At 45.3% G+C, this 22,374-nt stretch overlaps 1 protein-coding gene across 12 annotated transcripts in view; it reads left to right on the top strand.

Moving 5' to 3' along the window:
• The window catches only part of LOC146789154 (uncharacterized), a 102,936-nt gene that overhangs the window by 15,575 nt on the left and 64,987 nt on the right, over positions 1-22,374 (top strand). For 11 of the 12 annotated variants that reach the window (XR_014969751.1, XR_014969750.1, XR_014969754.1 and 8 more), the window contains exon 2: positions 17,083-17,139. Coding sequence is in view for 1 of the 12 variants with exons in the window: in XM_085630015.1 (XP_085486141.1) it covers positions 17,083-17,139 (57 nt within the window). In the remaining 11 variants the exon portion in view is untranslated. Of the gene's footprint in view, positions 1-17,082; positions 17,140-18,113; positions 18,212-22,374 lie in introns of those variants that run through there. The other variant, XR_014969756.1, reaches the window with a different exon arrangement.

Raw genomic sequence — 22,374 nt, 5'->3', positions numbered from 1 at the left:
TTGTTTTTAGGACAGCTAGAGTCCTTGGTGTAGTGTCCAGACTTCTGACAGTTGTAACGCCATATTCTGCTGGGATCCCAATTCTCTTACCTTGGTACCCTGGTTTAGTTTGTGAGGGGCACAGACATGACGGGGTTTAATAGAAAACATGAAAACACATTTTTAAGAAGCGCAGACAGGTATCTGTAAGAAGAACTTTGTTGCAAGTTCATATGTACAACCCCTAGACAGAGAGGTCCTCTCTGCAACTGCCAGTTCTCCTCTTCCAGCAACTCAGAACAAAGCATCCTGGTTGCTATGGAAGGAATGTTGACATGTTGCCTGGCTACATACTAAGACACAACACATCTTTCCTCCTTAACCCCTTCAGTGCCACGCCCTTTCCCCCTCCTGTGTCGGGCGTTGCACTAGTGGGTGGGGTTCATGACGAGATAGTCTCGTCATGGGCACAGCGCAACCGTGTTCCATGACGAGACTATCTCGTCATGGGCACTGAAGAGGTTAGAGAACAAAAAGGAAAATGTATATTACAATTTAAGGAATAACAAAATCATAAAGGTAAATTAACATGTGAAATTAATTCTATACATAAAATAAAATGCAACATCTGGGCGATCAATCATTATGCCAATTGGGAGTTTTCCTGACACGTTGGTCATTGTTTACTGTGTCACAATCTTTGCTTAATTGATTGTTGCCATCCCCATCCAACCAGGTGTTTACTTCCAGTTTGTTGCACAAGGTCACACATCGTGTATTCCACACTATTTCAGCAAAACATTGTTGCCATTAACCTTCTTTATGCATTTTGGAACAGACCATTTTGATAAACCTCTTTTTTGTACACCTACACTATGTCCTTACCCAGGGGGGTCCTCGCTTGCAATTGAGACAGCCAGTACCACGCAGCACCTACCTGGGCTCCTGGGCAATCGCGAAGAGCTTGTTGGCGCCATACCTCCGCAGGTTGTTTGTCTCCAACGCCGCCCTCAGTCACCAGAGGCCGCAGTAGCGTGAGACTACAGCCCCCAGCATTCTGTTTCGGCCTGCCCATTTCCGGCGGAAAACGCGCCTGGAGGCGCTACATCATCAGAGGCTCCCTCGGTGGAGCGGGGGGTCCTCGCTTGCAATTTGAGACAGCCAGTACCACGCAGCACCTACCTGGGCTCCTGGGCAATCGCGAAGAGTTTGTTGGCGCCATACCTCCGCAGGCTGTTTGTCTCCCCCGCCGCCCTCAGTCACCAGAGGCCGCAGTAGCGTGAGACTACAGCCCCCAGCATTCTGTTTCGGCCTGCCCATTTCCGGCGGAAAACGCGCCTGGAGGCGCTACATCAGAGGCTCCCTCCGCGTCGTGGGATGCCCGCGGGCGACGCCGGGCTGAGCCCGGGCAGAGGGCGGGCCGTCTGTGGCCGTCCGGGGCAGGAGGCGGCAGGGCTGGGCCACCCCTCGTGCGTGCCACTGAGTCCTTCAAGGTACCGTGCCGTTGTGCCCTACCTACCCTTCCATAAACATTGTGACTGTTGTATACCTTATAGCGTTAACCAATACCAAGGACTGTAGTTATTTTCTTGCTTCTACATTGTTTCACTGGTTAATTTTATAAGTATTGTGGTACCGCTATTTATCGTTAAATTTCTTTTGCTATTTGTACATGGCCAAAAGGAAATCTATGGAGGGAGGCGGGGGCTGCTCTAACAAAAAAGGGAAGAAGGCCAAAAAAGTTACACATGCGGCAGGCAACTGTGTGCTGGACAGGATCGAAGCTATTGTCGATGACTGTCAGGTGCTTCTAGAGGAAACTAGCCCGGTATCTACGGCTGCAGGGGAACTAGTAGTAGATCCTTCTTCCAGCATCTGCAACCGTAAGATTCCAAGCATGTTTAACAAAACTAGACAAGCTCCATCTACAATACTTCTTCCCCCATACCCAATGACTTCGAGCCCTGCCAGAAAGACAAGCAGGGTACTCCGGATCCCATACTTAGTATTGAAGTCCAACCCCTTATTACTTCACCTGAGCTTTCTTGTTCTAATAGGTTTGCTGTTTTGGAAGACTTAGAGGAGGAAATTCCTGCATGCCGAGATCTTGGTCCATTAATCTCCAAAGCAGTTCAGACTCCCAGTCCTCGGGGTGTATCCCTGGAACAGAAAATCGACCATCTACTAAAAGAGATAGAACTCTTGAAAAATATAGTCATGGAACTGAGTAGGAGGGTCCCTCCAATTCCTATGCAGTTGACCACTCCAAGTAGCTCTGGGATTCCAATACCACTTGTACCCTCAACATCTGCTCAGTCTGGCTCTCTGCCAACTGCACATAGGGGGAATCATTTAGCCTGCAATACGACTGACCTTATTAGAAAGCCACCCCTGCCCTCTGCTAGTAGCAGTAAACCTTTATATACGGACATTGTGAAATGCCAAAGAATTCGAAAAGAAATCCCTCCAACTCAATCTACATCTGAGGTTCCTGGGCCTTTAAGACCCAGCTTTCAGGAGGCTCAGTTTTGTTTTAGAGGCAATACCGTATCAAATCCTATCTCAGGTGACCTGTTGGCTAATTCAAACATAGCCTATATGGTTAAGGTCCCTAGACTTACCATCACCCAATCCTACGAAGATGAGGATTCACTAAAAAACAAAGCCACACATTGGGCCAGGCATGTTAGGGGTTGTAGGTCAATTATCCGTGATGATATTACTAAGGCTAGAAGAATCTCACGCCATAATAGCCAATTCGATTGTATTGAGCTTACACACTCTAATACGATTCTGGCCGAAAATTTGGTTCTTTTGGAATACCGTACTTCAGCTCCAGACCATTCTTGTATTCAGATAAGGCGTACTCCACTCTGGGTTCCAAGAGGCCACGAGTCACAGGATAGAAATAGGATTTTAAGCAATGATTCTAACCTGAACAGGGTAGATTGACTGGTTCAAGACTTTTCCCCTAAGTCTTGTCTTGTGGAGCCGGATTCTATTGCTGATAATCATACTACTGCACCACCCCAGAATTCACCACCTCCTTTATTGCCCTCTCCGCTTTGTGAGATGCCCCCCCACATCCAGTCAATCACAACACTTGAAAATTCCATGCCATCTCTTAATTTTGTCTCATGGAACATCGCGGGGCTTGCCAAAAAACTCCTGATCCCGGATTGGCACGACTTCATCAGTACGTTTGACGTCTGTGCATTCCAGGAAACATGGAGTACAATCCCTTTACACAAATCAGGGTATACCACATATTTTATATCGGCCTCAAGTTCAGGGAAAGGCCGCCCATCGGGGGGACTTCTTGTGTGGGTAAATATTAAGTACAACTGGTTGGTACAGACCCATAATAATGTTTCCCCCGATCTACTACACTTGACTATAAAAGGTTCACATGGCGGTCCTACTCTAGAATTATTTAATATTTATGCAAGAGGCACTGTGGGAGGACAGACGTCTCAGACAGTTTCTGCCCTAGATCACGAACGAACTCTTATCGATCCCAATTCTAGTATTATTATTTGTGGGGATTTCAATTGCACTTTTGAACCCCTAGCCTTGGAAGATCTATTGGGGACCAGTGAGTCTGACCTCAATTGGGGAATCCCGCCCTTAGAGCTTACTCCAATCAAGAAATGGTCTCAAAGGGCTATTCAATTGAATGTCCTCACTCAGAGTTTAATTTACGAGCAGTGAACGGTAGATCTATATCTGACAAGGGCGGTGCCTTTACTTTCAATAGGCTAACTACTCCTTCTCGCATAGACTACATCCTTGTCGGTATTTATTTCTGGGGGAACATTCTGGATATGGTTGTCAAAAATACTATAGATAGCGACCATAACCCACTGTGTTTACAAATTAAGGATATCTGGGTGACCTCGCACCATGTGAACAATCTACTCCCTTTGATGGCAACTAAGGAAGTATCATTGGCAGGATGTAATAGACTCCTTAAATGGCATGAGATTTCGCAACACGAGGGGAAGCTCGCATCAATTAAAGAACTATTAGCCAGGAAACATACCGAGCTCTGCGAAGCTAGTAATAAAACGGATGATCCCCAACTCATACCCTCCCTCTACCACGATACTATCAATAAGATAGGGGAATTCTTCATTTTGGGGGAGAATTCTCGCCGCAAGGTGGACCCCACGCATAGCGCTAATCCATGGTATTCTAAAGATTGTAGAAGGGACAGAGAGACCTTGTCAAAAGCCCTAAGAAAACAAGACAAACTTAATTAGAAAGGCGAGACGAGACTATTTAAGATCTTTGATAGTCGCCAAACAGAACTGGGAGGAAAGGCACTGGCAGGAACTCTAAAGAGGCAGCACTAAATCGAAATTCAACGGTTTTCTGGGACCTCTTAAATAGAGGCAAACGGGCCAAAACGGTTAGTATCCCAAATCATATAACGGAGCTGCAATGGTTTAACCATTTCTCTGCTATATATGCGGGAGAGACCGTCCCCGTAGTTCCTGTGGTGGATGATTTGTCCCCTACAGTTAATTTCCCAGCTGAGACCAACTTTGGGACCCAAGAAGTGATTCTGGCTATTAAAAGTATTGCGCCTGGTAAGGCGGCAGGCCCAGATGGCCTACCAGGTGATCTTCTTTTACACGATCCAATCCCCTGGGCTTCTTTTATCTCTGTCATGAACGCTATAGCCAAGGGTTCCATAGTACCCGAGTCCTGGAAAGCTGCAGTGGTGATTCCCATTTATAAAAAGGGCAATAGGTAGGACCCTGCCAACTACAGACCTATTAGTCTAATTGACGTGATACAGAAAGTGGTTGGCAGGGTTCTCCTTATGAGATTAAGGTGCTGGATTGAGAATAGGAATGTTTTATCGCATTATCAAGCAGGTTTTAGACAAAAGGTAGGCACTATGGATCAAGTTTTTAGATTTTTTATGATATATTGGAAAGCGGGAGTTTTAGGCAAAGGCACTTTATATTTAGCTTTTATTGACCTAAAGTCTGCTTTCGATTTAATTCCCCGTCAAAGGTTGTGGCAGGTTCTATTCCAATTAGGTGTCCCCCAAGAGATTCTTGCCTTTTTAAAGCTTCTCCACGAGAACAATCATGCCAATGTTAGATGGGGGTGCACAGGGCCAGCTTTCAGGGAGTGTCGCGGTGAACAGGGGGGTGCGCCAGGGCTGTGTCTTAGCCCCCACCCTGTTCTCCTTGTACCTCAACGGGGTGGTGGATCTCCTTAGAGAGGTCCCAGCTGATGCTCCAGTCCTGGCGGGTGAAAAAGTTCCCACTCTCCTGTTCGCCGACGACACTCTCCTGATTTCCAAATCGCCGGTTGGCCTTCAAATTTTTTTAAATAGGTTTGATTCCTTTTGCAAGTCCTATGGCCTCATCATAAATACAGAGAACCAAATTAATGGTTATTAATCCTCCGAGACGTTTTAGATATGCCTTTAGTGTGGATGGCACACCGCTAGACATTGTGGATTCCTTTGACTATCTAGGCATACGCATTGCAAAAGGGATGAAGTGGAGCTCGCACCTGACCAAGATGCTCCTATGCCACAAGAGGGTATCTGGTGCCATTATTAGAGAGCAACATCTCTCTACTAGTCGACCGGTGGCACCGGCCCTTGTGGTATATGAAGCACAGGCATTATCTAGCTCCATGTATGGGGCAGAAATCTGGGGCTATGAAAATATCCATGACCTGGTCATGTCCGAGAACAAATTCATGAGGAACCTCATTTCTGTCCCCACTTCATCTCCACTGAAACCCTTGTTTTATGATTTAGGCAGACACTCCATCCAGGACATTGCACGTCTCCGCCCTCTACTCTTTTGGGCAAGACTGCGACGGACACCAGAACTTGCCAAATACGCTGCAGGCTTAAGTGAACTTATATTAGTGGATACTGGGAGGAGGTAAAAATGGATCTCCTATGTAAAACAAACGCTGAGGTCAATTGGCTATGAAGATTGTTGGGAATCCCAGAGGGGGGGGGAGAGGGGGGGGGGAGTGAGGGAAATGCAGACCGGATGGTCCCTCGACCTAAAAAGCTTCAAATGTAGTAGGCTGGGCTGCACACAGGCGAGCTACTTACAGGTAGCTGGAGAACTACCAGTGGCTCACATAGCTTACTCGTTGGAAAAGCCTGCATTAGAGTGTGTGTACTCCTCCCTGGGCGATTGGCTAACAACGCCCTCTTCGCACGTCTCGCCCCCTCAATCTCGCCCGGGTGCTGAATGCCTTGTTCGAACTATGCCCGCGGCTGGCGGTGGAGAAAGCTATCTTTGTTGCGGTGACCCTGAAAAAGGCGAAATGCAACATTCCCGCTCAGCTTCCAGCTCAGTGCCATGCTCGACTTGTGGCCAGCAGGTGACGCTCGCGCTCCACGTTAGTGATTCCTGGCCCGAAATATTTAGCCAACACAACTGTGGCTACTCTGGTTTCGTAGAGACAAAACCCCCCGAAAGAATGCTGCGCCGGTGGCCTTGTTAGCCCGGTCAACGGCGAGGTAGGCTCAATCATTTCATCCCCTGCTTGTCACGTTCCTATAGTATCCGGTGCGAACGGCTGAGGCGGCACCGCCCCGACAGGGCCCGCTGTTGCTGAATCTCGTCCCGCGGTGCTTTTTGTCTCGAGCAGATGGGGGGCGTGGGCTCGACGTTCAGGAGAGGGGGGCTCCTTTTGTGGTGGGGGCTTGCTGCTTAACATATGGTTCGTGCCCCTCTGTGATAAAGATAAGCCAAATAAGGACTCCAGTGACAAAAAAAACACAGGGGCAGGCAAACGTTCTCACACCGAAGCACTGGCGGAAAGACTGACGTGCACAGAGGCACGTACACGGAGACTAACAAAGTCAAGCTTGTACAGTCAGATACACTCTGAGACAGACACCAGCACAACAACACGGCGCCGGACGGATGGATCCTCACGGGCAGACGACAGCAAAAAAATCGTGGATGGAAGCTTCAAAATTTTTTGGGATTCGGGTGAGTGTTCCTGCTGTTCGAAAAAGGGCGTGGCTAAAAAGTGGAAAGATCAGCACGGAACACGCCCCCGAATCTGAAAAAGACCGAGCCTATATGGAGGGACAGCTCTCTCCTCCAATGGCTGGCCTCAGTTTAGGAAGCCAGCCAATGGAGGAGAGCCAAAAAAAGAGGCGGGCTAAAGAGCCACTCTCAGAAACAGAAGTCAAGAATCACAATGCTTCAATGAATATTGAAACTGCAGACTGCATTTCTTTGGGTATGCATAAGTAGCCAAACGAAAAGGTTCTAGATCTGTTACCACGATTCCTTAGGGAGTCAGGATTGTCATCTGAGCATGAACAATCCGTTTGTTACCTGATCAGGTTTAAGGTTCAGATGGTGCACTGTGAGCTAGCATATCCTGAGGGTGTGCGAAGACTAAGTCTCGTGAAGTTTATGTTGACCGACAAACGATCAGTTTTACTTGGAAAAGTATAAGCCTTATGACATTGCAAAAGAGTGAAGTGGCATAAAATGGCATAGAGTGGAGGGGCGTAGAGCGTGGTAAAGTATCACAGAGTGGAGTTAGAGTCCGAGTGGAGTAGAAAGCCATAGAGTGCAGAGTAGTAGAATGGAGTGGAAAGACGTGGAAAGATGAGGAGTGGAGTGTCAAATACTGGAATAAAGTAGTGACCTGGAGGAGTCAGAGGGGTGACCTGGAGGAGTCAGAGTGGCCTGGAGTGTCGTAGAATGTTGTAGAGCAGAGCGGTGCAGAGTGAAGGCGCCCCAGAGTGGAGACAGTCCTGCTGGGCAGCGCATCATTGCAGACAAAGGTCAGGCCTTGAAGGAGACACATGAAAGGGGAACAGACCCAAACTGCTTCCAAGGAATCAGACCTAGAATACACATCCCCATCTGCGAAATCGGAAAAAAGATGGGAGCACAACTCATTGTTGTTCATTGCTGTGGTTGCCTCTACAGAGATGGGGTACTCTGCAAAGTACTCAGGGTCTACTAAGAAGTGAAGCGTTGCACTGACAGCCAACCCTCCAGAGGGGAGGAAATATCACTTGGAGTCCAATCTGAAGGATGAATTACTGGACTGTCCTGCCTGGGTGACATGATATCCTGCCTGTGAGCAAGGGAAGGATAGATCAACCCTGCAGGAGAAGCAGATTGTGGAAGGCACTGCTGTGATTGAACCTGGTATAGGGTCTGCCCGACAGACTCTTTAAGCAAGTGTGCCACAGGAGTCGCCTTACTGCTAGATTGGGCAATGTAACCATCACATATGCCCATCGTAGTTGTCAGGCTTATGGAGTGGTGTACCGTGTGGTAGGCCAGACTGAAGCTGGGATAAGCACATGCTGGCGGCAGTGTGCCCTGTAAGTAGACTGTGACTGTCAAGTGTGCCATTGGGTCGGGCCAGTCGTGATGTCTAATTGATCCTAGGGGTTACCTGGGAAGAATTAAGGTAATTGCCTTAAGGCACTAAATGCCAAAAATAGCACCCAGCTTCCATTGCACAGAGAAATCTTAATTTGCGGACATGTGGCAGGCACGCTTAAAAAGAAGCATCAGTTTCCACAGGACTCCTCCAGAGATGCTGCTACTGGGAGAACAGGATCCGAGAAAAGTGCAGCTCAACAAGGGGTTGCTGCCTCTGCCTCACATTTGAAAACAGTGATTTAACCGGTAATAACCCAAACAGCACTCTGGCAGTCCGATCGGACACACATACAGAGGAAAAAGCAAGCCGCCCCTTGCACCAAGAAGTCGGATAGAAAGAACACACTGCAACATTTAAGACTTGGAGAAGGAACATTAAAAACCCAAAGAATGCAGCCCAGTCACCCTCCCTCTGGGCCTAGAGTTAGGAACAGCAGAGAAGAGCCAAGGCTAAGCTAAGACGGTGCGTGGCTGGCAAGTAAATGAGACGAGAAGTTTCACCCCCTCCCACGCTGCTGAGAACTCTAGTGCGGAGCAGCCGAGAACTCCCAAAGTGCGCCTACGAGTCCCAGCGCTTTACTCGAGTGTTAACTTTCGACTGACCTGCCCGCCGCCGGCTCCTCTGGAGGCACGGAGTAGAGACACCCCATGGCTTGCAAGTACAGACCAGAGTATGTGAGTGTCCCGGGCCTGGACTCTCTGCTCCGCAGAACAGCTTTCTGTAACTTTAGCTGTACGGAAACGTGCCCCCAGGCCTCTCCATTCTTCGGTGCTCAATGCTCGGCGCACAACTCATTAGCTTCCTTCCTTTTGTGAGGGGAAGAGGCGTCTGCGAGCCAAGACCCTGGACCGAGTCATAACAGCAGCTGCAGTGGCAGTGGGGACGGAGGCTCAGTCCTGCGGGGCTCCCTCCCTCCCACTCCACCCAGCTCCTAAAACGTGCACAGTCTGCGAAGCGACAACATCTGGCAACACTGCAAGAAAATAATGAACAGGCAAGAATGAAAGTTCCCAGGATTCTGTGCACACTCACCCCTACCTCCCTCTTCCCATCTGTAAGGAATAAGGGGGGAGCAGCGGAGCGCACTCTCAACCATACTCTGTTCCCTTGGCAACCATTGAGATCACATGCCTAGTTTTTTCGAAAGCTGGACCTCAAAATAAAAATTCATATAGGTATATATTCATATAGGCAGGCAAACGTTCTCACACCGAAGCACTGGCAGAAAGACGGAGACTAACAAAGTCAAGCTTGTACAGTCAGATACACTCAGACACCAGCACAACAACACGGCGCTGGACGGATGGATCCTCACGGGCACACGACAGCAAAATAATGGCGGATGGAAGCTTCGAAATTTTTTCGGATTCGGGGGCGTGTTCCTGCTGTTCGAGAAAGGGCGTGGCTAAAAAGTGGAAAGAACCGCACGGAACACGCCCCCGAATCTGAAAAAGACGGAGCCTATTTGGAGGGACGGCTCTCTCCTCCAATGGCTGGCCTCTGTTTAGGAAGCCAGCCAATGGAGGAAAGGCAAAAAGAGAGGCGGGCTAAAGAGCCACTCAAACATTAAATCTCCGACTTCTGGTTCTGCCTTCGGCAGACCGGACGGTCCTCGACCTAAAAAACTAAAATGGGAAGTTTTACCCCACTGGTTCTACATCGGGTGTGCTCAACTTGTGACTCCCTATTCTTTCCCAAACGTTTTTATCTATAATGGTATAAGGCGGACATGAATCAGCCCATACTGTTATTTTTGTGCCATTAATCCCTACATCACATTTGGGAGGATTATACCCTACTGATATTTTATTTATGGAATTGTCACAAATCGCCATTACTTCAACTTCTCCATCGTTGTCCGAGTAATCTTCCTCAATATTTTCTCTTGTGGCATTTACAGGTGGCTTCCATTTTGCATTGGGTAAGGACCCTGCTTTACACACTAAATGGGCAATCTTTTTACATTTTATAACCTTTTTCCCTTGATTGGAAAACATCAGATTCAGCTGTATGTCTTACTTTTACTCTTGTTTTCCTTTTTATTGAGTGAGTTTTTTGTCTACCACACACACTTTGTTCGATACAGTTTGTTTTCTCTGCACTCAACTCCTTGACATATTTGGAAGTGTTTTCGATGCGCCTTGCCACTTTAATGGTTTTTGACAGAGAAGGATCTTTCATGTCTAGTATTCTTTCCTGTATTTTGATGTTTGTTCTATTGATGAATTGATCTCCTCATGGAGGTCTCTAAATTTACAAGTGACGGCTAATGTTCACGGGGGCATTTGGACTATCGGAGCTGCTGCGCCTGAGGGTGCGAATTGGTGTTGCTGCTGTGTGGGGAAAGGCCGTTGCACGGGACTCCAGAGCCCAGGAGTCCGTGCGTGGCATCCGCTGCGGCCCGCCCACCCGTCCACTACCTTGTTAAAAGTGCTCGCGGAACCCGCTGGCGCGGGTCCCGCTTCGTTCACGGGGTATCGGAGCTGCTGCCCGACTTGGAGGTGTTGAGCCTGAGGGTGTGAATTGGTGTTGCTGCCCTGTGGGGAAAGGCCGTTGCACGGGACTCCAGAGCCCAGGAGTCCGTGCGTGGCATCAGCTGCGCTGCGGCCCGCCTACCCGCCTATTGGTCCACGCCCCCTTTTTACCCCGTGTTTGCCGCTGCGCGGGACGCGAGCGGGACGCACCGGACAAAGGGCGGACAGTCTGTGACAGTCCGGGACAGGAGGGGGCTGGGCAGGGCTCGGGACTCTGCGTGTTGCAGTGAAAGAGTTCATCTACTCAGGTCATCGAACTGTATCTCCGGTTTTCTACCGACACGCTATCACTGTGACTCGTTAGCATAGGCTACATCGGAAGAGGTGGAGGGGGATTGTATGTTCTTGTCATTTATTAGGACTTCAGCCATCCTGGTCTGTTGCTCTAGTCTTTTAAGTTCACTAAGGCTAACTGGTGCGATCCACAATGTCTAAAGTTAAAAATGCCCCAGTAACAGCTACCGTGGACAACTACCTGGTTAAGATGGTGGACAAAATAAATCAAAATCGGCGAAAGTCCTTGGGTCGGGGGGGGGGGGGGTGGTTTCCTGATCCAAACTCTGTTATATCAAGTCCGTCTATTCCTTTGTCTACCTCTCATCAGGATGTTGGTGTTAACCATACCCTTACGGATAATCCAATATTGCTGGCGCCTGTAGATTCAGCATGTCCGATTATCTTAGCAGTGTCCACAGGCTTAGAATCTAGCCAGGCTGCCCCTCCTGATACACCGACACAAAGCTCGACGGCCCGAGATCTCAGAGGGTTTTGCGTTCATGTAGAAATAACAGTAGGAATGCCCAATTAACACAGGGGGGGCGCCCAATTAAAAGAGCTGATCCACATTCTATCAATATTGCCTGTGATCCTAAACCAGCACCGGATAGTCCCTCGGTTAAAATAGACAGTGAGCAATTAGACTTCTTAATCAAATCCATTGACGCCAAGTTTGATCTGATTGTTAAACCTTTATTGATCAAACTTGACTCGATTACTGCTGAAGTTGCTAGACTGGGAGGTCTTTTGGGTTTACAAGGTAATACTAGCACAAGTGCCCTAGTGGAAGAAAAGGGTCCTGGAGGCAGTAAAGTTACCCCTAAGATATCCAGTAAGGTTGTTCCTACGGCTATGTCCTATACTTCTAAGCCACCTCTGAAAGGACCCTGCGAGATAGTATCTATCACTTCTAATCCATCGCAGTTATCTGGCGGTAACTCTTTACCCGATATTGCCCCAGTGATTCAGGTAGGACCTAGCACAGGGAATACTAAATGTTTGGTTAGCCCACAATTTGACTTACCACCAGACTGTGCACCTTTTGTGGCAGTCTGAACCAATGTCCCACCAGTCAGAGGGTCTGGGTATAACATTAATTGTAGAGAATCTCATGATTCTCTGAAAAATAAGACTTTGGCCTGGCTCCATAGGGAGTGTGGTTTTCCAATAGCCTTTGCAAATGAGATTTTAAGTACCAGAAGAATCAACTGGATAGGCAATTCACGCAAGGACTTTAGTGGTGATTGTATTGTCTTTAACTTCAGAAATCCACAACTAGTCAACACCATCTTGCTAAAAGCCACTTCCCGATCAAGGGATTTCCCTTCGTCCCTTAGGCTATTTCTATAGGCACCTAAATAACCACTCTAATGTTGTTGATACCAGGGATGGAGACAGTGGTCCGTTTTTGCATACCGGATTTAAAATTGCCACTTTTAATAGATTTCAACCCCTGAGTGGTCTTGATACAAATGACTGACTGAAGTCCGCCCAGATGAAATCTTCCCTGTGGGATGGGGGTACAACATTAGGGCCCTTAGATATCTTGGGCATTGGTGATACACTGCCTCAAAATTAATCTTGACATTGATTTTAGAGGTTGCACTAGTGTGAGATCAGTCTCAGATGATCAATATGTGGTTTCCTCCCCTAGGAATGTTTCTCATGGTGACACAAGACTTATTCCCTTGACCGATACGCCAATCGAAAGTTCCAATTCTCGGGCCTGTTTAATTGGTAGTTGGAATGTTGCAGGATTATCGTCTTAAGGTTGCCTGCTTGGGCTGGCCCGAGTTTATTAATGCTTTTAATATAATCTGCTTCCAAGAAACTTGGTGTAAGGACCCAATCAACTATAACTGTTTTGTTTCACTTCATTGACCAGCTGTGGCCTCCCCCTCGGGTAGGGCAAAGGGAGGGCTCCTGGTTCTGATTTCTGTGGAACTACCTATAAAAGTTAAACATGTTTTGGTTGGGGCCCACTCACAGATTTTGTGGCTTTATCAGGAGCGAGGTAGAAATATCCTTTTAATTAATTTTTATAATAACATCTTTGATTGTACTAGGCATCAGGTAGTGTTTGCACTTGAGACTGCCCTGGCAGATATTATCACGGGGTATGATGTTGTTTTTGACCTTATTTGGATGGGGGATTTTAATATTGCTGCGTGTTCCCTTTCTGACCAAAGGGTCTGTGGAGTAACTAACCGTTTTGGGGACACTGATCTTCACTTCCCTCATCATCTTTATGGGGATTCGTTGAACAAGATTCTGACCACCTATGATCTGGAAATTATGGTTAACTCTAAAAATGCTTCTGGAGAAATTGTTCACAGGAAGGAATGCAAATACCGTGATTGATTTTATTTGCATGTCCTCTTGTCTTAGCCCGTGGTGTAAGGCCCCTGTAGTGGTGGATAATTTACTTAGTGATCATAATTGCATTACCATTGAGGTCCTATTTTGGTCGGAGAAACGGGTACCCACTATCTGCTCGATTGTTAATATAGAGCCGCACAGACCCAACGGCACTAGAATTAGATGGAAAGGGGATAAGGCGGAAGTGATGTCTAACTCCATTGTTAAAAGCTGCTTATTAGAAATTACAACCATCCTAGAGAGCGAGGAGGTTTCTGAGGATACTGTCTGTAATTTTATTAACATCAATCTTATTATTGATAGTAAACTCACGAAATCCGGTAAGGGCAAGTCACATCAACAAAAGGGGTGGTTTGATCATGCTAGTACCATCGCGTTTAAGGGGCTTAAAGTGGCATTGGCAGCCAAACCAAGAAACAATAGTGCGGTGAGGAGTTTAGATCCATTTACCAGGCTGCAGTTAAACGTAGAAAGTCCGAATTGAGGCAAGAGGCTTGGGATAAACTAGACCAGGCAGCTGCAACTTCGGATTCCTCCTTATTCTGGGCTACTGTTAACTGCCCGTTCTTAAAGGCAGACAAGATGCCGGTTTTGACGGCCAACGTTAGTATGGAAAAATGGGTTACCCACTTCTCCCTGATTTTTGTTTCTGATAGTCTGATGGGCGCTCAAGAGGACTGCTGGCCTATTGTCCCGTTGGATATTTCCATAGATGAAGTGCAGGGAAGTATCAACTCCAGCAAAGGCGGGAAGGCTCAGGGGCCCGATGGGGTGCCCATTGACGTATATAAATTAGTATCGGAGTTGTGGGGACCGCTGTTAACCAACGTTTTTAATGCAGCTGTATGCAAGGGTATTCCCCCTACTTGGGAGGAATCTATTATCATCCCAATTTATAAGAAGGGAGACAGGGGGGTTGCAAATAACTATCGCCCAATTTCTTTGCTCGACTCCTCAGTGAAAATTATGAGCAGGGTGCTCTTGGTCAGGTTGGAAGAATGGGCCGAATCTAAAGGTATCCTGGCCAATTGTCAATATGGTTTTAGAAAGGGACGTGGGACCATCGAACAATGTCTTAATCGCGAACTTTTAATAGGGAAATATACGCAGGCAAAGAAAGGCTCTCTCTACCTCTGCTTTGCGGATCTGAGCAGCGCTTTCGACTTGGTAGATCATAATATTCTGTGGGCTAAGTTGCTAGAAGTGGGGGCACCTGAGGGCATTGTTTATTTTTTAGCCCGACTTTATGCCAAACTAAGCTCAAGTGTCCGTTATGGACCAAATGTTCCCCAAAATTTAAGATCCGGCGTGGCATAAGACCAGGGTGTGTCCTTGCCCTCCTACTTTTTACCCTTTTTATTAATGAGGTTGATATTGTCTTAAAGTCGATTATGGCTGATGCTCCTAAAATTAATGATTTTACTGTCCCCGTTCTGCTCTACGCGGATGATGCCGTGATCTTGTCCAGGACCCACATTGGCTTACAACGCCTGTTGGATAGGTTTTCACTTTTTATAAAGAATAGAAAGTTATTGATCAACAATTCTAAAACCTACATCATGGAATGTGGTAAGGGGCGAGGGAATCCCCATTCCTACTTCATCGATGGGCATAAGGTGCAAACGGTAGATACCTTTAGCTACCTTGGCATCACATTTTCAAAGAACAGTAGCTGGACTAGCGAGCTCACTAATGTTCGGGCCAAGATGGCGAAATCTGCTTATGGGGTTTTCAACTTTGCTACCAAATTGGGTGATAAACGGATTAAAGATATGTTAAATATCTATCAATTGAGATGCCTTTCAATTGCCCTTTATGGTGCCGGGGTTTGGGGACATGTCACGACGGGGAGCCTACAAGTGGAGGAAAATCTCTTTTTAAAGAGACTCCTGTGCTTGCCAAAGTCTGCTTCTAATGATCTGGTACATAGAGAGCTTGGAATTAATCACCTCTCAGATTTGATTTCCCTAAGACCATTGATGTTGTGCTATCTGGTTAAAGGGGGAGACTTCCCTAAATAGAGCTATCATCAGAGATTGTCTCTACTGATAATTTTTTAAAGATTCCCTGGTTTAAATTTGTCATCCATAATTTTTCAGATATTTATGGTATTGACATGAGGGGATAGCTATGCCGCCTCTAGTCTATCTAAAACCGAGATGAAATCTATTTTTATGAGCCATAAATTAGAGAGGCGGAGGAGGGACTGTGGCAACCTCTCCACGTGTGTGCTCTATGGAAGTTATTGTGAGACTCTGGGCTACCAACCATATCTGAGCCAAGTGACCAGAGTTTCCCACCAATTTGTCTTAACAAGACTAAGGTTTGGGATCGTGCACCATTTGGTGGCTTTCCCCTGCAGCAAAAAACACCCGACTGGTCCATGCCCATGTGATAACATCTCAGTACAAAGTACTATGCACTTTTTATTGTTATGCAAACTTTATGGTAACTTCCGAACAGCCTTTCTTAAGCCTATTTTTATTAAGTTTGGAGTCAGAAACGTACATGATACCATGAAGTTGCTTTTTAATATGTCTCATCCTGATGTCTGTTTTTTTTTTTTTTACTGCTACCTTCCTCCTCCATGCTATGAAGGCAAGGTCTAGCATGTTTTTCTAACAGTTTTTAATCATGTATTCTGTTCTGTATTTTCTACCATGGTTTTATTGATTTTACATGTAATGTAAATGTATGTGCTTTTATGGACATTGTTTTTATGCTCCGAATAAAGCCTTATGAATTGAATTGATTCCTCTGGCAACTGTGACCGAGGAAAAAAACGTATGTCGCTCTACTACAATACTAACTTTTTGCCGTGTTTTTCTTCTAATGCTTTTATTATTTCAATGTATTCGTCCGTGCTATCTATTATGTCCTGAAATTCTACCACTTCATCTTCACTGTCGTTGGTTTTATCACTAGTTATTATGTGTTTCTTTTCTATATTAATAGGTAGTGTTTTTAATACTTTTCTGCCCTCAATACCTAGATTGTTTAAGTATGGCCACTTTGCGAGAAGCTACAAAATCCCCCCTACCAATAGCCTCTAGATATGTGTCAAATGATTCTATCCAATCTTCCCATGGTAAGGGAGGCTCTCCTGGGTTTTGCAAAAATTTGGGTGGAGCAGTTATGGATGACATCCATTTGGAACCTTTCGCAATTTATACACTAGTAAAATGACACTTAATTAAAATATATGTATACTAACAACAGTATTGAATATTCATTAAAACAATATACTAGGACAATAGTGGTCACCGTTGTCAAGTTGTTACCAAGTACCTAAAAAAAATTAGATTAATTGGTAAAATAAATAAACGTAGTCCCCGTGGTCTAGTTAGGATCGTAGTCCTTAATTTGCATGCAATGACAATTTAGCATTTATTTCTCGTTATTTGTTGTATCTAAAATAAAAGATCAGTGTATTCTGTTTTCTTTGTGAAGATACAGCTTGTAAGGGTTAGTCTTTATTTTGTTTCCACGTATACAGGAAGCCACACCAGCCAAACTTGAGTCAGTTGATTGGAACCTCAGATTAGCAATCCAGGTAAGAGCTGCTGTGAGTTTTGTTGATTTATTCACTGGAACAAAACATTTTTTTTTCCAGTCTTTGTTGTGGTATCGTATGAGTATATCTGAACGATGTAATGTTTACTTTCACTTGACTGTTGAAAACTTCTAATATCTTTTGAGCATGTTGCTGAATTCTTTCAGGTTTAAATGCAGGTTTATTTCTGTGTTTAAACAGTGATATAAGGTTTTCTACTTGGCTAAATACGTGTGTTACTCGTGATTATTTTCAACTGTTGCTAGGATTCCTTTCGCCCATGATTACACGCTCTTCATTATTGGCTTCTCTTCACGTTGGTAAACACACGCTCGGCTTCTGTGTTTGTTTCTGAATGTCTGCTTCGCTCCACGCTCAGATGCACGCGATGGAAACACACGCTTGACTTCTGTGTGTTTATTTTCAATTACTGGTTAGCGTACACGCTAGGTGCACGAGATATAAACGCACGCTCCTCTTAGGTGTTAATTTTTAATTCTCTACACGCACAGCGAGGAAGTCTTCGTTCAGATTTATACCATGAAACCAGAAAATAACACACGCTGGCAAACCTTCTTTATCAAGTTTGAGTCTCTTTTCACTTCGCACTCCTTACTTTTTCTATTTTTAAAATCACACGAGGCAAAAGATCTCAGTCCATGCGTAGGGAGTTACACATACCAAGAGTTAGATTCTAGCAATCCTACTTTTTAAATCTTTGATTATTGAATAATTCAGCGATTATATGTAATTCAGTGCTAGTTACGCAGATAAGGCAGTAAATTTTTTTTAAATATGCTTCCACTTGTCTTCTTAGTACTTGTAACACCAGCAGTCACCAGTCAGTTCTACGCTTCTAATGTTAATTATAAAGATAATGTTGGTCTCAATGATTTTGATTGGATTTCACTGACCTTGTGCTGTATTCAGGCAGTCCATTTTCGCTGGTCTCAATCTGATTATCATTCGTCTAGGGGTTGATGACTCAAAGCTTACATTTCATCTGCTTTAATCATCTCATCTACTTTCATCATCCCACCTTCGTCGCCACTTTTAAGAAGTGCAGACAGGTATTTGTAATAAAAACTTTATTGCAAGTTCATATGTACAACCCCTAGACAGAGAGGTCCTCTCTCTGCATCTGCCAGCAACTCAGAACAAAGCATCCTGTTTGCTATGGAAGGAATGTTGACCTGTTGCCTGGCTACATACTAAGACACAACACACTTCAAACTAAGTTTGTAAAACTGGGCTAGATTTGGAAGGAAGATGTATACTATAATCCCCATTGTGTCAGTATTTTTTCTAGAGCCCCCGGCCTCAACCCATCTTGAATTATTTTATTTATTTTTCGATCATGATGTTTAAAAATAGCCAATATTACATGGTCTTTTTTGTTGTTGTTGCAGTTTTAATTAGCACAAACTCAACCCGAAGATATTAGGGCATTTTACATAAGCACCAGTTTCGTTACAGACTAACACATTCATTTTTAGGCACAGAGTGATTTGCCCAGAATCACAGGATGCACAAGTCTCCCGCCAGACTCGAACCCGGTTCACCAAGCTTCAAAGTCGGCTGTGTGTGGAAATCCCACCCAACACATAGTGTCAGCGTGCCCTGCACCACTTCATCCAGAACATACACTTTGTATTATCGCGCTTTTGGGCTGTGTTATGGTCACTCCGATTTTTTTGATTTGTTTAAAGCAATGGTGCGGTTTTTAAGAGTGCTTCCTGCTATGTGGCCGTGCACGATAAGATGAAGTGTAGCAAAGTCGCTAAACAAAAATGTTTACGCGCAGAAATCTTTGTATGGATCTGAAACCCAACACCATGTGCAGATTTTGAATGGTGCACGACAGCGCCCCCACCCCAATGAAAGCGATCGTTGGGATGTAAGAACTGTCTCAGAATCACAGCCGCCTCCCGACCCAAGCACAAAAATGCGCATTAAATACATAACGTTTACATTTTGAAAGATGCGCTTCGACTCCTGGGGGGTGGGAGCACACCTACTGTTCTCCTTTTAAAAGGAATCTGTGTGATCCCATTGGAATGTAAACCACACCACACCTGGAAAACGGGGCAAAAATGGAAGGTCCTTCTGACTACTTAAAAAGGCAAATGGCTTGGGGGAGGGGACTTTGGGGCCAGAGTACGTGATGACTTCAGAACTGATGGAGAGAGGCAGCTCCTGCTGTGTGCAAATGGCAACTGGGAGCAGCCCTTCCTGGCAGTCAGCAGAGAGGCCCCCCCCTAACAAAACACCACGGCGAGAGTGTTTCTCGGAAAATTATGCCCCCCACAACCCTCAATGTGATGAGGGTCCCCGAGTCAATGTTCACTGAACTTTTCTGAATGGGGGGCCCAGAATGATCGACTCTCCCCCTGCACCGCAGGGGTCTGCATGACGCCACACCACAGAGCGTAGACTGTGCGTGCGATGACAAACAGACGAGGACGAGTACGCAAACTTATCGGCATGTTGTCTTCTGAGCATGCAATGTGAACATCCGATGACGTCAAGAAGGCATCACACTGACAAACCAAGAGGGGCAGGTTTTGGAAATCAACTGGCCATTTGCGGTCCCCTCAAACATGACACGCTGCTGACAGTGACAGGACAAAGATGTAAACATGTGTCCCTACCTATACAAGTGAAACGATAAACGTCAATGGGCTTATATATGCAATATAAAGGGGAATGGTCCATTAACAAAAATCTCAAGTGTCAGTGTATATAGGATGCTGACACTGTAAGAACAGTTATTCTGCGAACTCGGACAGCACCCTATAACCAGCATTGAAAATGCAATAGGTCTCGCCTTTGAAGTTAAAGCCATTTGCTTTCCTAATGGTATTGTATAGCAAAGCAAATGGCTTTAACTTAATGAAAGGCGAGACCTATTGCATTTTCAATGCTGGTTTCCCCGAGCTACTGGGGAAGAGGTTAATCTGCGACACCCACTGCCTCCCTCCCTTTTCACCTCGAATAAAACCAAAAAAATAATCCAGGAACTAAAATACGATACGAGCATACGATACGAGCAATCACCTGGGATTCTGCCTGTGCCCCGGCACAGGATTGACCTAATCTCTCTCCCGGTGGTGCATTAAAGTGAGACGGCCAAACAATATCAATGTTAAATACTTGAGTGGTATAATGACCAAGCTTCGTGCAGGTGTTTCTGCAGTTTTAAGGTATTTTGGTGTATATGAAGGCCAACGTGACCTGTGTACCAGAGCCCTAGAGTAAAGTCCTATGTAACACGCGAAAACTGTTTTTCATTTGTGTTGCCTTTCCTGGAAGTATCGAGTGAGACGTCCCTTCATTTAAAATAAAGCGAAATACATTTGCAAGCAGTTAACATCAGTAAATAGCAATTTATAAATGATGTATAAAAAATGGTCTGTAAATCCGGGCTACAATCTCAAAAGAAACGCAGAGGTCTAGTCTATGCATAACAGTTCCTTTAAAAATAAACATTTTCATAAAGTTAGCCTTAAACCCACATCAGCGTGCGTGCCTCTAAGCGCTATTCGCATACACTGGTAAATGAGCAACCAAAACATGAAAAATCATGCTCCCACGTTTCATTTACTGTTTCGTTTGTTTAAAATAAACCGGACAAGAATAAGCCTAGATGAAATTCACTCTTAAGAAAACGAAAAATAACTACATTTAAACAAAAGTAATATTGTAAACCAGCCCACAGCTACTGACTAAATTGGCATAGTCATTGAGTTTTAACCGTATGAACGCATCGCAGGAAATGTCAAAAATGTCCAGCGCCAAAGGAAACGCCGAACAGCAGGCAAAAAAGCATATGTATTAAAGAAACTGTTTCCATGACTACGCCGCTGGTCTACTACCATCTGCACCAGAAACCAGCCAAAGGCATGTCTCACGGGATTCAGGAGGCAAAGAACCGGTGTAGTGTCCTCCTCTACCCTAACCTAGAGAAAGGAACGAATATCCACTTTTCTTGCGGTTTCAGTTAGTGAGAAAGGATCCAGTGGAATTCAGGTCAGTATGTGCAATTAATTTCAGCCTCTTCCAAAAAGTTTTGCTCAAAGGCTTTCGAATACCACCATAAACTTGTGGTTCTGACATCTGTTGCCCAATGCCACAACTATTGACCAGGTCAGTAGGTCTGGCCTTAGCAACAACACATTTTTTCCATGCATATGGAATAGAAATCAAAATATTAATGAAAAGGTAAAAAACACTACTATCTCAGGGGGCATATTCTTTCAGAAAACAAAAATAGAAATGAACAAAAGCGGGGTTTGGGCCACAATGAACTCTCCGTTGAATCTGCACTTATGATTGGGCAAAATGCAGTCACTCAAAGTGCAATAGAGCAAATGCCTTGAGTGGACTGATCAACTTGCCCATGTGTTAAGCTGTTTTGAATGAAAGCAAGATGTGAATGACACTAAGACTCACGGGCAGGACTTTTAAGTGGGCCGGGGTCTGAGCACCGGCAATTTTTTCAGGCAATAAGCACGTCCAAAGCCCAAATCTGGGGTAAAAGGCCTCTTTATTGGACAGGCAGGCAATTCCACAAATCTTAAAATACAGATCATATTTCAAACATATCCCCCCCCCAAACACCCCCCGCCCTTAAACAATATACCCCAAAGCAACTATTACCCACATTGTTCGGCCTAAACCTCCTACCCAAACCCCTATCTACATATCCTGCTTACCTCTTGCCTCCAACCTTGCTCCCTTGCTTCCCCCTGTCCAAAGCTATTCCTAATGCCCCAACCCTTCCTGCCTGTCTTGATCTCCTCCAACTCTGCCACCAGGAAAAACCCTAACTCAGGAGTTTTTTCTGTCCCGTTCCCACCCCCAGATTGTTTAGCTTTCCCAATTTGCCTGGACCGGTATTATTATTTGAAGTAAAAACATAGCACCACTGTCGCCAAACAGGTGAACAAATTTTATTCATTGTTAACCATTGTTAAGAACTGTTAACGCAACTCAAAATACTGTCGCCAAACAGGTTATAACATAAATCCATTATATATCCAAGGAAAACTACCACCATAATCTAAAATACAAGAGGAGTACGGGAGGGAAGGTGGGCGGGGGGGGGGGTACGTTAGGCGAGAGAGAGGGTGATGCAGACGGTAACAAAAGTGAAAAAACATTTTGTTTTACTAATACCAGCTGTAAATTGGGATCGAAGAAGGAAAACGCACAAGACTCAAATCTGCAAAGAAT

This window comes from Triturus cristatus, chromosome 10 (assembly GCF_964204655.1).
Source record: "Triturus cristatus chromosome 10, aTriCri1.1, whole genome shotgun sequence".
Classification (NCBI taxonomy): domain Eukaryota; kingdom Metazoa; phylum Chordata; class Amphibia; order Caudata; family Salamandridae; genus Triturus; species Triturus cristatus.
This window is presented reverse-complemented; position numbering and strand designations above follow the sequence as displayed.